The sequence below is a fragment of the Eulemur rufifrons genome, chromosome 8, assembly GCF_041146395.1.
Source record: "Eulemur rufifrons isolate Redbay chromosome 8, OSU_ERuf_1, whole genome shotgun sequence".
Lineage (NCBI taxonomy): Eukaryota > Metazoa > Chordata > Mammalia > Primates > Lemuridae > Eulemur > Eulemur rufifrons.
In genome coordinates, this window is record NC_090990.1 from 99,883,658 (window position 1) to 99,896,950 (window position 13,293).

Here is a 13,293-nt window from a genome sequence, read left to right on the forward strand (position 1 = left end):
TATTAAGCCTGATTTTTCTATCTTTTGTGGAGATGGGGTCTCATTCTTGCTCAGGCTGGTCTTGAACTCCTATCCTCAAGCAATCCTCCCTTCTTGGCCTCCCAAAGTGCTAGGCTTACAGGAGTGAGCCACCGTGCCCAACCCCTGCTTTTTTTCTCCATTTACTCCCTTCTCTTCTTTGGAGATATGGTCAGGCCTCCTTCTACCCTGCCCTGCAGAACAGGGGAAAGTGAGGCAGGGTGACAGAGACCCTGCCTCAACAGCCCTCTCCTAGGCTCCATGGAGAAGGGGCAGAGAGCTGAGAGATAGACCCTCCCCACTCACCCCATCAGATTCAATCTATGCCTCTTCCTTGGGGTCAGGAAGAAGACTGGATGGAGGACTTGGACCTTCCACCTCCCGGGCTTAAATACCCCTTCCCCAGCACACACATACAGGGCTGGCCCTGACTCCCCCTTTTCCTTTGCATCTCCCCCTGCCTCCTCTCCTTGCCCCTGGCATTGGCGTGACCTCAGTTCTTGGCACCAGGGCCCTGGGCACCAGATGGTGCCCACCGATGATTTCCTTTGTCTTGCCTTCCAGAAACCCCCTCCCCTCCATGCTATCCTCCCTCCCCGACCTGTCCTGGGCTTTGGCAGAGGGAAGGGCAGGCACCTCCCACCCCCTTGGCACTGTCCCCAGACCACAGGACTCCAGAGGCAGCTGGCCCTGAGGGGCAGTCTGTACTGTGGGGAGGATAGAGGATGTGGGGGAAGGGCATCAGGGACTCAGAGGAGGGGCCAAAGTTGCAGGGGAAGCACAGACAGGAGGCAGCAGGATGGCCAGGCATTAATACAAAACACAGCTTTATTTGAGGGTCCTCATCTGTGAAGGGTGGAAAGATAACAGAGATATGTGTGGTGAGGAATGAAGATCTTAAGGCTCTGGGGTCTGTGAACAGGGAATCAGATACTCTGACATCTGGAACCAAAGGGCAGGGAAGGGTCCTGAAGCTGGGGTGGGGATGAGGGGCACCAGAAAGCCAGGGGGGCAGGGTTGGTGCTGGCCAAGGTCAGAGGTTGATGCAACAGGCCCTCTTCTCTCCAGAGCCAGGCTCCTGCCCAGCCTGTGCACTGCCCAAAGTGATGGCATTGGTCCGAGTGCTGTTCTGTCTCTGCTTGGACACCTTTGCAAAGATCTCTGAGAGGGCAGAGGTCAATGATCAGGCCAGAAGAAGATTTAGAGTCCAAGCCTCTCCCCCCCTCTACACATACACACCGCATGCCCCTTCTGAGCACTGGGGGTGGCCACGCTTGCAGGAGGTTTTGCAGGCAGGAAGTGGAGTGTGGGTACCTGGGTCCCTTCTACTTACCTGTGTGGAGAAGGAACCAAGACTGAGCTGCTGGGAAGTGTGGCCTTCTGCTTCCTTCCCTAAGCTCCAGGCTAAGTCAGGGGAGGAACTAAGGGGGTCAAGGGAGATAGGCAGTGGTGCCAGGACCCCACAGAGGAGCTGGGGAATCCCCTGGGGTGAGGGCTGGGTGTCTGCATTCCTACTGCTGCCCACAGAAGCCACAGGGATGGAATGGGGGTGCCAAATGGAGGCTCTAACCTTTGAGGACAGTCTCAAAGGCCAGCTCAACATTGGTGGAGTCCAGGGCTGAGGTTTCCAGGAAGAGCAGACCATTGTTTTCTGCCAGGAAGGGAAACACACCGTTAACTGTGGGGCGTCAAAGGCAGTAATAATAATATGAATTTAATGTTTACTATGTACATTTGCTATGTGCTAAACCCCTGGCATGTAGTAGCTCATTTAATCTTTAAAACAACTTATGAGGTAGGTTTAGTTAGGAAACTGAAATCCAGAAACACAAAAGAACAAATAAGGAACTTGCTCCATGTTCCACATCTAGTAACTGGGCAAGAGGAGACGGGAGGCTGGGCCATGGGACTCCAGAGCCTGGTACCACATCGTGATGCCTCTAAACCCAGGAAACTCCTGAGGAAAGTGTGACTGCAGATGGTTAAAGGAAGCTCACCCTCTACACAGGATCTTTGAGCACTGTGGGGTGGAGTTGTCTTAAAATCAATTCTGAATAACTGTTGATGAAGGCAGTCTCAGGGCAAGTGGTAGGACATCATGAGAGACACAGGGTCCCAGAGGGGAATGCCTGGGAAATCTTGAGGGGATGGAGGCAGACGACTGCATGGAGGAAGTCCAGGCTGAGGGCCCTAGGGGTGGGTACAGGCACTGGGGAAGCTGGAGTTGGGGGCTGTGGACAAGCTTGGAGCAATCAGATTGGGTGGTAACAGGCTCTCACCAGCGAACATGCGGGCCTCCTCAGTGGGCACCTCCCGGGCCTTGCTGAGGTCGCTTTTGTTACCCACAAGCATGACGACAATAGTGGCTTCGGCATGGTCATAGAGCTCCTTCAGCCAGCGCTCCACCACTGCATAGGTCTGGTGCTTGGTTAGGTCAAATACCAGGAGGGCCCCCACCGCACCACGATAGTACCTGGGTGGAGGTGGGAGGGATGGACAGAGACAAGATCATGGCCATTAGGCCCAGCATCAGAGAAAAGCCATTAAGCCGAAACACCCACTGTCAGAGTACCAGAGATCTGGAAATACAGACACTGAGGTCCAGGGACCCAAAGCCCAATGGGGCAGCCCAAGGTTCTGGGCCCTCCAGGACAGTGGTCTTGGGGCCTCCAAAGCTTTACCTGCCTGCTCTAAAACTTCCACTGGCTTCTTCACAGCCCCTCTGCTTCCTCAGGTCTTTTGTCCTGATTTTAGCTTCTGCTATCCACCAACACATATCTGGGCTCTGGGCAAGTCTGCCTCCTGGATGCCCCACCTCTGAGATCTTCCTCACATGGCTCCTCAACCCCTTCTCTCCTGTGGCCATTTACCTAGGACTAGCCACATGTCTACAAGGCATCCCTGCAAGCATCCAGCCTCCCTCTTGGAGTTGAAATGGGGCATCTTCAGACTGGTGATGTCTTATTATTCTCAATTTATTGATGAGTCAACTGAGGCTCATAAGAGGTCAAGTGACTAGGAGTGATGAGTGCGTATAACTGAAGCTCCAGACTCCCGCTTCCTGTCCCCATGTACCCCCCACAGGACACATATAGACCACCTTTATTTATTTTTTTTTTTGAGACAGAGTCTCACTCTGTTGCCCGGGCTAGAGTGCCATGGCATCAGCCTAGCTCACAGCAACCTCAAACTCCTGGGCTCAAGCAATCCTCCCACTTTAGCCTCCTAAGTAGCTGGACTACAGGCATGCGCCACTATGCCCGGCTAATTTTTTCTATATATATTGTTAGTTGTCCAGCTAATTTCTTTGTATTTTTAGTAGAGACGGGGTCTCGCTCTTGCTCAGGCTGGTCTTGAACTCCTGAGCTCAAACGATCCGCCCGTTTCGGCCTCCCAGAGTGCTAGGATTACAGGCTTGAGCCACCGCACCCGGCCCATACGAGCCACCTTTCACACACTTGGGCCTCACACTGACTAGGACACACTTTGGATATGGTGTCAGGAGGCCTAACGTCCTGTGTGTCCTCTGAGTTTTCACAAGATGCCGATGCCAGGTCCAGGCCCTGGCATTTGTTACGTGAAGGTTGCCAAGTGCACATCACTGTGCGGAAGTGAGGGGGCGCTCTCCGTCCACACAGCCTGTCCCCATCCCAGCTCCACCTGGATCTCACCTTGCTTGTATTTAAACAGGGGTAATTATAGAGCCTTAGTCCTATGGTACTTTAAGGTTTACATAAAATGCCAAAATATAAAGTGCCTTGCAACTTTCTGGGCACATAGCAAAGTCTTGGCAAATGGTGGCAATGATCCTTCGGTTTTGTCCTACATCCTGCCTCTCCCTATTTGCTGCTCACAGCACTGCTGTCTCCTATGATCGCTCCCCACCTCGGGGGGGGGGGGCGGGGGGCCACACTGCTGAGTGCCCTTGCCTCCTCCTCCACTTCCCCTCCGGAGGTGTTCCCTGACTTCCCCAGGACTCCCACAACCCAGCAGACCCCCAGGCCCGGGCTCACGCTGAGGTGATGGCTCGGTACCGCTCCAGGCCGGCTGTGTCCCAGATCTGAGCCTTGACAGCAGCGGTGCCCAGCATCACAGTGCGGGTGGAGAACTCAACCCCGATGGTGGTGCGGCTGTCGTGGTTGAACTCATTGCGCGTGAATCGTGATAGCAGGTTGGTCTTCCCCACGCCTGACTCGCCGATCAGCACCACTGAAGGAGTGGAGAGATAAGGGCTGAGTGCTGGGCAGAGCGGCCCCAAAGCCCACCTGAACTTGGAGAGTCTGTCCATCAGAAAATGGGAAATGGGCTCAGAAAACTGAGGAAGGAGCCGGGTGTGGTGGCTCAGTCCTGTATCCTAGCACTCTGGGAGGCTGAGGTGGGAGGATTGCTTGAGGCCAGTTCAAGACCAGCCTAAGCAAGAGTGAGACCCCGTCTCTACAAGAAAATAGAAAATTTTTGACTAAACTATTATAAAACCTGTCCATGTAACAAAAGCATTTGTACCCCCTTAATATTTTGAAATTAAAATAATAATAATAAATAATTAACCAGGCCTGGTGGTACTGGCCTGTCTCAGCTACTTGGGAGGCTGAGGGAGGAGGATTGCTTGAGCCCAGGAGTTTGAATATGCAATGAGCTATGATGCCGTCACTGTATCTCCTGCTAGCCCAGGAGATAGAGCAAGACCCTGTGAAGGAAAGAAAGAAAGAAAGAAAGAAAGGAAGGAAGAAAGGAAGGAAGAAAGAAGGAAAGAAGGAAGGAAGGAAGGAAGGTAGGAAAAGAAAGAAAGAGAGAAAGAGAAAGAAAGAAAGAAAGAAAGGAAGGAAGGAAGGAAGGAAGGAAGGAAGGAAGGAAGGAAGGAAGGAAGGAGAGAAAACAAAAAAAGAAAACTGGGGAGGGAGCTCAGTCTCCTGGCAGAGACTGGAGTCTGCAACTCTGCATAATGCATCTGTCCTGGTGGGCAGAAGGACCAAAAGTTTAAAATAAACAAAGGGGCTTTAAGGTTATGACCTAGTCTGTTGAGACATGGTTGCAGAATCTCAGGGTGGAGTGACGTCTGTGGGCTGTTTATGGGTGTCCTTTGGAGAGGTTACTGGGGTATGTGAACATGGATAGAGGGTAGGAAGATCTAGGGGTGTGTGTGCACATTTCTGGACTAGGGGGTATGAGACCACTGTTCACGTCTCTTACGTATGTGATCTGGGAAGGATAAGTGGAAGTTTGGGTGTGTTCAGGGTTTGCATAGAGAAAAGAGGTTAGAAGTGTGGGTGAGGAGAAAGTTTGGCAAGTGACACATCTGTGAATGAAAGGAAGGTATGTGTGTTCGTGTGTGTGTGTGTGTGTGTGTGTGTGTGTAAGATGTTAGGTTCCAGTTGTCCCTACGGAGGAACAGTCCTGCACGGTTAAAAGCAGAACGCTGGGTGTTGGACCAGTTCTGTGTCCTTCGGTGAGTTATCTAAGCTTTCTGAGCCTTTCTTTTCATAGGACAAATGGGAAAACATTAGCATCTACCTTATGGGTTGTAAGAAATAGAAGATGAAGGCTCTGACTTCACCACAATGCAATATATCAATGTAAAAAAAATTGTAATTGTACCCCATGATTATATATAAATAAAAAATACATTTAAAAAAAGGAAATTGAGGAATTTGGAAAAAAAAAGGAAGAAATGACATATTGCCCAGGATGTAGTAAGTATACAAAACTATTATTGGTGTGATTGTTGTTGGCAGCCCAGTGCTTTTGTTTGTGAGTTTTTAGGGACAAGGATCCACCAGAGGGGCCATGAAGACCCTTTAGGCCAGTGTGCAGCATCCAGGGCCCTGCCTTACCCACCACGGATGAGCTGGGGGCTGAGGCAGAGTGTGGGGAGCTGATGTAAGTACAACCCAGGGCTACAGGAGGCTACCCAGGGTGGTTCTGGAAAGGCAAGCTGGCGCCCAAGGACTGGGGGCCACGTATTTTGGGCCCTGGTCCCTGCTCGGCCTCTGACTAGCTGTATGAAATTGAACAAGTGGCTCACCTTTTCTGGGTCTAACTTTCCTTGTTTGTACAATCTATAAAGGCCTCTTCATGCTTTAAAAATTCCTTATTTGTGTAGGGCAGTATGGAAGAGCTGGAAGCAGTGGGTAAGTGTGGGTAAGAGGATGTGCATATGTGTTTGGGGTGGGTAGAGCGTTCCTGCTTCTCTCCTATGGGGAACATCCCTCTGTCATCCCTCACCGGTGAAATGGAGATACCAATGGTTAATGTTTACAATGTTTTGAGTGCTAACTATGTGCCACCCATTGTCCTAAAGGACATGTATTAACTCATTTAATCCTCATAACAATGCCATGAGGTAAGTACTGTTATTATTGTCCCCATTTTTACAGATAAGGCACTTGGGAGGTCAAATGATTTGCCTAAGCTAATGCAGCTACTGTGGTAAACACAGAAATGTGGTGCCCAGATCCAACTTTCTCTTTATTTTTATTTTATTTTTTAATTGAGACAGGGTCTCACTTTGTTGCCTAGGCATGAGGGCAGTGGTGTGATCATAGCTCACAGCAACCTCAAACTCCTGGGATCAAGGGATCCTCCTGCCTCAGCCTCTTGAGTAGCTGGCACTACAGGTGTGCACCACCACAACTGGCCCAGGTCCACCTTTAAGGAAGGACTTGCCCCCCAACTGCAGGGAGTGCAGGCAGCAGACAGGCTCCAGCTGCCAGCTCCTTCAGAGTCTATTAGGGCGGACAGTGGCTTCACAGGAAGTCATGCCTTTTCTGGGCAGCCCATATCCAGTGCCCCAGCAAGGTGAGGCTATCACAGAGCTCCCTGCCCTTGAACCAGGCTTTGTTAAGCCTGTGTTTGACTTCTCCCTCTGCCCAATCCTGTTTCCAGCCCCTTCCTTTCACAGGTGTTGATCCATAAAAAACATCAAACACCGCAAACTTCTCAGTGTCTGCTTCTGGAGACCCCACCCTGCACTAATTTGTAAGTGGTAGAGCTGAGATCTGAACTCATTCTGGCTCCTGACCATTATGCTACACGGCTTCTCAAAATGAAAGCTAATTTTGGGGGGGTGTTATGGTGATTATTGAGATAGTGACTTGGACACAGTTAGGGCTCAATAAACCCAGGTTATTCCCCAGACTATTGCTAACCCTCACTTTCTTGGGAAAGATGCTGGGAGTACAGGTTCCTCAGCTCAAGGGCGGGTGCTGGAGTGAGAGTCCCAGTGAGGGCAGGGCTGAGGCTGGGAGAGGCCGTGGGGTGGGGTGGGGTGGGGTGGCGTGGCGGGAAGGGGAATCATAGCTCTACCTATACACCCTGCCCTGAAGGAGGTGCAGAGGTGGGGTTGGGGAACAATAGAGGGGCCAAACTTAGGGGCTGAGATAAAGAAGAAGGAAAGATACATGGTTGTCCTTCCAGGGACAGCCCAGTTGAACCCAGTGCCCGGTTGCCAGGTCCAAGGAGTCTGTCAAGGGACTGGCAGACAAGGATATAACCCCAGGAGATGCTATATTCTATCAGACCCAGCTCCAAATTCTCTACTCTTCCCTATGTCTTCCCTATGTATTTATTACCCAGTCCTATAATGGGATAGGTCTCTCCTTTCTCTCTGTTCCTGTACACCTGCGCAGAAAGATGACTTTCTCCCACGTCTCAGGAGGGAAGTCCTTCCTGAAGTCTGACCGCCATCTCTCATGCTGCAGTAGCTGACTATTCCCAGAAATTTGGGCTTCTATTAGAAACAGGGAAGGGAAGCCTAATTCTTAACACTATTAAGGAGTAATCAACATCGTTATTTGTAATAGTAGAGCACACTCAGTAGCTCCCGGACTTCTCCCCTGTAACCAGGCCCTGCCCCACTCCCTGCAGCTTTCTTTCTTAACCGGAAGGAATGATAAGCTTTGAGGGGTCTTGTTAAGAGATAAAAAATAGGAGGGGGCCTCTCTAGCCCTGCCAATCTCTTTCTGGGTCTCTCTCAGGCTTCCTCTAACTTCAAGGACCCCAACTCACCCTTGAAGACAAAGTTATAATCTTCTTCAGTTCCATTCCCCATTTTGGCTCCGCATGGAAGGTGCAGGTGTCTTCGGGGGCAGAGGTAACAAGTCTGTGCGTTGGCTCAATGTCCTCAACCCTCAGCTCTCAAGAGACCTGGACCCACACCTCCTCTCATTGGGGGTAAGGAGACTTCTGCAGCCAGAGGGATTGAGGGACAACTCAAGGCTAGGCAGGGCCCAAGGAGGCTCAGCTCTGGCAAGTGGGGGTGCTGTAAGGAAGCTGAGAGGACGGAAGCTGAGAACAGGAAGAGCGGCCGGCTGAGACCTGGGGCCCAGGTGGGTGGAGAGATGATGACGTCAGACAGGTTAGACAGGTTGGGTGTTTGCTCTCAGCCTGGGCTCCCACAAGCAGGAGAGCCAGCTCCAGGGAGTAATGGCCGGGGTTGGGGGGAAGCTAGAATGACAGGGACGGGACCTTTGGAAAGAGCTTGCTGTAGGGCAACTGTGCATTGCTGGGCTTCTGGGATCTGTCGAGGGGAAGCCCCACCATTAGTGAGTGAGAAATAGCCCCTTAGAAACCCACTTGGCCTCCTGCTTTTTCTGCAGAGCCTCTGGTGCAGGGCACGCTGGGGGCACCACTCACCCTGCCGCAATGCAGAGCTGTGGGAGCTGCATCTTGGCCACAGCAACTTCCGTCCCTCCCTGACAGCCCAGGGCCTGGGATGGGCAGTGTTGCTCATCCTGGGTGGAGCTGGGATTCACAACCTACCCAATTCCCTGGGATGGGTCCTTTCGTATGGCACTAGGGAAAGGGACCGGCAGCTTCCTATACAGACCTGCTCTAAGGACACTGGGTCCTTAGAGGGGCCCAGGGGGAGACTTGGGGCAGAAACAGTCAGATGGGGTGAGTGGTCTGAGTTTAGGGGCAGGATCTGGAGATGAAGGAATCTGAGAAGTCTGGGTTTCTTCTACTCCCTGCCCAGGACCTACTGCCTCACAGCAAAGGCTTCAAGATCTGGAGAGGGTCTGTTTAAATATATGAGTAGAAAAGGCAGCCCTACCCAAAGCCTGGAGTGAGGGACACTGAACCCCCATGGCCCTATATTCTTTTTGTCCAACATGTCCCCCACCAGGCCCTTGCTCTGCTGAGCTTACTTCCAAGGTTTTGCCTACCAGGTGGGTAAGATTCTGCCCTGAGTGGCAATGGCTAGGTGAGGTCACACCACGGGAGAGGCTAAGAGAGTTGGGGCACCACTGCCAAGAACCATTTGGTGGGAGGTCATGGTGAAGGAGTGGGTGGAAATCCGGCCTTGCAGAACAGGAGGAATCCTATAAGTGATCCCTGCTCCTTCCTATTTCCTCTGATTCCTTCCATCCAAGAAAGTGGCCAAGACACAAAACAGGAGTTGAAGTTTATTCTTGCAAAAAGCAAAGTCCCACCTGCCCCTCATAGTCCAGGAAGATTTTCCCAGGGGGCCCTGCCCCTTCAGCCGGTTACGTCTCTCCTGACCCCAGCTTTCACTAATGCCCATCACGATGCTGCTACTTGAGTGAGGGGCTCCTCCAGGTACTGCACCAAGGCCTGGGCCTGTAAGAGGGGAAGGAGAAATCAGTCCCACACATGGCCTGCCACTAGAGGGATCCTAAATCCAGGTCTACTCTCAATGCCATACTGAATAACCAGTCGCCAGCCCCCACCTGCTCTTGGGAGTAGCCTACACCCGACACAGACTGAGTAGACATGAGGACTCCAGAAACGTGGTGCAGGTGGGAGTGGACACAGTCGTGGAACATGAAGGCTGGGCCCAGGATTGTGGCAGGATGGGCACATACACACCTTGGCCTTGAGCATTCCGAAGCCCACGGTCTCCTTGGCATACATACACAGCAGAAGGTTGGCCACTCGGGTGATGGCTACACGGCCCTCCTGGTGGGGGTGATATGATGGGATGTGATGTTCTGCTTGGTACCTTTAGCTCCTGCCTTCTCCAAGGGCTCTTCTGGCTCCAGAGAGACTATATCTTCCTTCTATGCCCTGGGCACAGCAGGAGGTTCAGCTGGAAAGCTTTGGTCACAGCCCTGGACGTGAGGTTCTGAGCCTAGGTTACAGCTTCAGCACAGCCATCTACTAACCAAGTTACCCTAGGAAACTCAGTCTCCCAGAAACTCAGTTTCTCTTTCCATAACCCCTATCTCATCCCAGTTGGTGAGGGTGCTAATACACATGAAGAGGCTTTATACCTGCCAAAGGTTGTCCAAATGGGTGATATTATTATTATGGGCTCAAGACAAAGACACTGACAAGGGAATGGGAGCAGTAACCTAACTAAGATTTCTCCCTTCTCTCTTCCCATGGTAATTGTATGTGTGTACCAGGCTCTAACATAAAATGTATTTCTAGCTGGACACAGTCACATGTGCTTGTAGTCTCAACTACTTGGGAGGCTCAGGTGGGAGGATCGCTTAAGCCCAGGAGTTCAAGGCCAGCCTGGGCAACATAGGATAGACCCCCCCATATCTAAAAAAAACCAAAAAACAAAATGTATTTCTTATGGCTGGCTTGTGGTCAAAACGTTTGAAAGCTATTGCCCTATAGCACCAATTCTAGGCTAGGCATCCAGTAGGAGTCATCTGTTGAACCGAAATGGCATTGGCTGGGCAGGTGGTAGGGAAAGGTAGGCAGCTGAGTCACAGTGGGCATCCTTCCTGGAGAGTTCACCCTTAGTGCCTATTTGATTTGGTTTGGCAAACCTTCATTAGGTATCCGCTATATGCTGGGATCCGTGCATTGTACCCCTGCCTCCCATGCCTCACCTTCTACTAACCTCCTCCATTCTTATGTAACTCCAGCCATACTAACCTTTTTGATCCTTGACCAGGCATTGTTCTGCCACAGGGCCTTTGTACCTGCTGTTCTGTCAGAAATGTTCTGCTCCCAGATAGCCACAATGGCTTGCCCCAGATCTTTGATCAAATGTCACCTGTTCAGTGAGACCGTGCCTGACAGATGCCCCCCCAATGCTCACTTCCCCACTTTATTTTTCTCCATTGCATTTTCTTTTTTTTTCTTTTCTTTTTTTTTTTTTTTTTTTGAGACAGAGTCTCGTTCTGTTGCCTGGGCTAGAGTGAGTGCCGTGGCGTCAGCCTGGCTCACAGCAACCTCAAACTCCTGGGCTTAAGCGATCCTACTGCCTCAGCCTCCCAAGTAGCTGGGACTACAGGCATGCGCCACCATGCCCGGCTAATTTTTTCTATATATATTTTTAGTTGGCCAGATAATTTCTTTCTATTTTAGTAGAGACGGGGGTCTCACTCTTGCTCAGGCTGGTCTTGAACTCCTGACCTCGAGCGATCCACCCACCTCGGCCTCCCAGAGTGCTAGGATTACAGGTGTGAGCCACCGCGCCCAGCCTCCATTGCATTTTCAATACCTAACGTACTATATATTTTACTTATTTTAAGACATGTAAGACTGTAAGCTTCATTAGTGCTGGGGGTTTTGCCTGTCCTGTTTGCTACTTTTCCCCTAGTCCTGAGAATACTGCAGGGACCTAAATACTTGTTGACTGAACAGATGCAAAGGTGAGTGAGATAGTCCCTGTTTCTAAGGAGTTCACAGTCTACTTTCTCTTTTTGGACTTCATTTCCTTTCTTTGTAAGCTGAAGGGATTGGACTAGAGTCTGGAGACTCTGCCATGGTTCTGTGAGTCAGTGAAGCTGGGATGACAACACTCTGTGTTTGTGCATCACTCTACAGTTTATATCCATTCTTTCATTTGATCTTCACAACAACCCTGTGAGGGGAAGGGGAATATTATTGTTTCCTCCTTAGAGGTGAGGTAAGGAAGCTCAGAGAGATTAAGTGCTTTACCCAAAGTTCCACAACTGATAAGTGGATGGCTGAGACCAGAACCCAAGTCAGACCTCAGGTTCAGGGCTCCTTCCTCACCACCACTTGATGCATATGGTCCTGCCTATTACAAATGCTGCAGAGACCAACTTTTAATACTCTTCTGGATCCTGTCCCTGCCCCTCCAACCATCCAGGATGGGGTCCAGGTCGCCCCCTTGGGGTCCCCTTGGGGGACAGGGGAAGTCTCGCACCCTTCTCCATACCATGCAGTCCATGAGAATGAATTTGAGATTGTCTTCATTAAACGCTTGGTTCCCGTTTCTGTCATAGGCTGCCCAGATGTTACTGGCGATGGCCGCGGTGACCCGGGCGTCCGTGTCCCCATAACCCGAGTAGGCCAGCAGCGATCCCTCATTATTCAGCAGCCTGGCGAGGGACGGGGAGGGAAATCAATGTTCTCAGGACGGGGAGTAAAGCGGCTAGGTTCCCATCCCAAGCCCCGCCACTGGCACTTCCAGGAAGCAAGGGTCTAGGCTGAATGTGTCCTGAAATCTGCCCCGAGCACCCAGCACGCCCACTTCCCTTTTCCCTTGGCGAGAGGGGACCTCCTGGCCGGTTCACCCAGCTGCTGCCCCCTCTGCCGCCTCCTCCCTTCGCGCTGATCCTTCCCCACCTCTCCCTCAGAGAGCCGCGCACCGCCCCACTGCAGCGCTCGCCGCTCAGGCCCTTGGTCCGCACTCACAGGGTGCTCTGGACGCCTCCAGTGTTGGCTTGGCTTAGCACCTGGGTCAAAGCCTTGGGACGCAGCATGCCTGTGGCTCCTAACCCTGGGCTTTTACACCCAGATGCTCCGAGAGGCCTCTTGCTGGCCGCTGCCTGATGCTTCCCGTAGTCCAGCTGCCCCGCTTCCGAACGCCCTGGGAGTTGTAGTTCCTGGCCTGGTTATTGCGGTTCTGACTCTAACCCCGCCCGACCGCGCAGGGCATTGGGAATTGTAGTTCCTTGTGGCCTCGCGAGGCACTCTGGGAACTATAGTTCGCCTTTCCAGTCAGCCCACGCGGTTGTGGGGGAGAAAAAAGCGGGAGTGAAAGGACAGTGGCAGTAGTGGAAGGACATTTAACCCCTTAGTGGAGAGAGAAGTCATCATGTCCGCTTGGTAGTCCACGATTCAATAAGAATAGTCATTCTTCGGATTTGTCAGGCACACCTTTGGTTATTTTCAAAACTGTTCTATCTTATGCACAATTCTGTGAGCACAATTCTGTAAGATAAGGCGAGAGGTGCAATTATCTTGAGGAAACCAAAGCTCTGATAAAGCTACACAGACAAAACCCAGGTCTCCGGAACCGTACTTAATAGACAATTCAGGCCACGACCCTCGTAGGAATAGGGTCAATCCTAGAAATGAGATCTTAAGTGCACATACGGCGGTGGG

At 51.5% G+C, this 13,293-nt stretch overlaps 2 protein-coding genes across 3 annotated transcripts; both read right to left on the reverse strand.

Moving 5' to 3' along the window:
* Positions 1–828: 828 nt before the first annotated feature.
* On the reverse strand, positions 829–8,306 carry RAB25 (RAB25, member RAS oncogene family). Its single transcript, XM_069478598.1, has 5 exons — positions 8,023–8,306; positions 4,032–4,227; positions 2,298–2,491; positions 1,589–1,669; positions 829–1,179 (listed from the first exon to the last, which is right to left on the reverse strand). The coding sequence occupies exons 1-5, from the start codon at positions 8,063–8,065 to the stop codon at positions 1,052–1,054; spliced, it is 642 nt and encodes a 213-aa protein (XP_069334699.1). The 5' UTR covers positions 8,066–8,306; the 3' UTR covers positions 829–1,051.
* A 1,099-nt stretch (positions 8,307–9,405) lies between these two features.
* Positions 9,406–12,787, reverse strand: LAMTOR2 (late endosomal/lysosomal adaptor, MAPK and MTOR activator 2). 2 transcript variants are annotated; one of them, XM_069478600.1, is made up of 4 exons: positions 12,601–12,784; positions 12,122–12,284; positions 9,844–9,933; positions 9,406–9,594 (listed from the first exon to the last, which is right to left on the reverse strand). In XM_069478600.1, the coding sequence occupies exons 1-4, from the start codon at positions 12,666–12,668 to the stop codon at positions 9,538–9,540; spliced, it is 378 nt and encodes a 125-aa protein (XP_069334701.1). In that variant the 5' UTR covers positions 12,669–12,784; the 3' UTR covers positions 9,406–9,537. The 2 variants fall into 2 exon arrangements, with proteins under 2 accessions (XP_069334701.1, XP_069334702.1); XM_069478601.1 differs by lacking the exon at positions 9,844–9,933 and having other exon boundaries at positions 12,601–12,787.
* Positions 12,788–13,293: the final 506 nt, after the last annotated feature.

Excerpts from the sequence above, each read along its gene's own strand:
- LAMTOR2 (XM_069478600.1), bottom strand. The coding sequence starts at position 12,668 with ATGCTGCGTCCCAAGGCTTTGACCCAGGTGCTAAGCCAAGCCAACACT. Across the intron at positions 12,285-12,600 it reads GGAGGCGTCCAGAGCACCCT|GCTGCTGAATAATGAGGGAT; the intron begins GTGAGTGCGGAC and ends GTCCCTCGCCAG. Across the intron at positions 9,595-9,843 it reads TCGGAATGCTCAAGGCCAAG|GCCCAGGCCTTGGTGCAGTA; the intron begins GTGTGTATGTGC and ends CCCCTCTTACAG.
- RAB25 (XM_069478598.1), bottom strand. The coding sequence starts at position 8,065 with ATGGGGAATGGAACTGAAGAAGATTATAACTTTGTCTTCAAGG. Across the intron at positions 2,492-4,031 it reads TACCGAGCCATCACCTCAGC|GTACTATCGTGGTGCGGTGG; the intron begins GTGAGCCCGGGC and ends ACCTCCACCCAG. Across the intron at positions 1,180-1,588 it reads CTTTGAGACTGTCCTCAAAG|AGATCTTTGCAAAGGTGTCC; the intron begins GTTAGAGCCTCC and ends CTGCCCTCTCAG.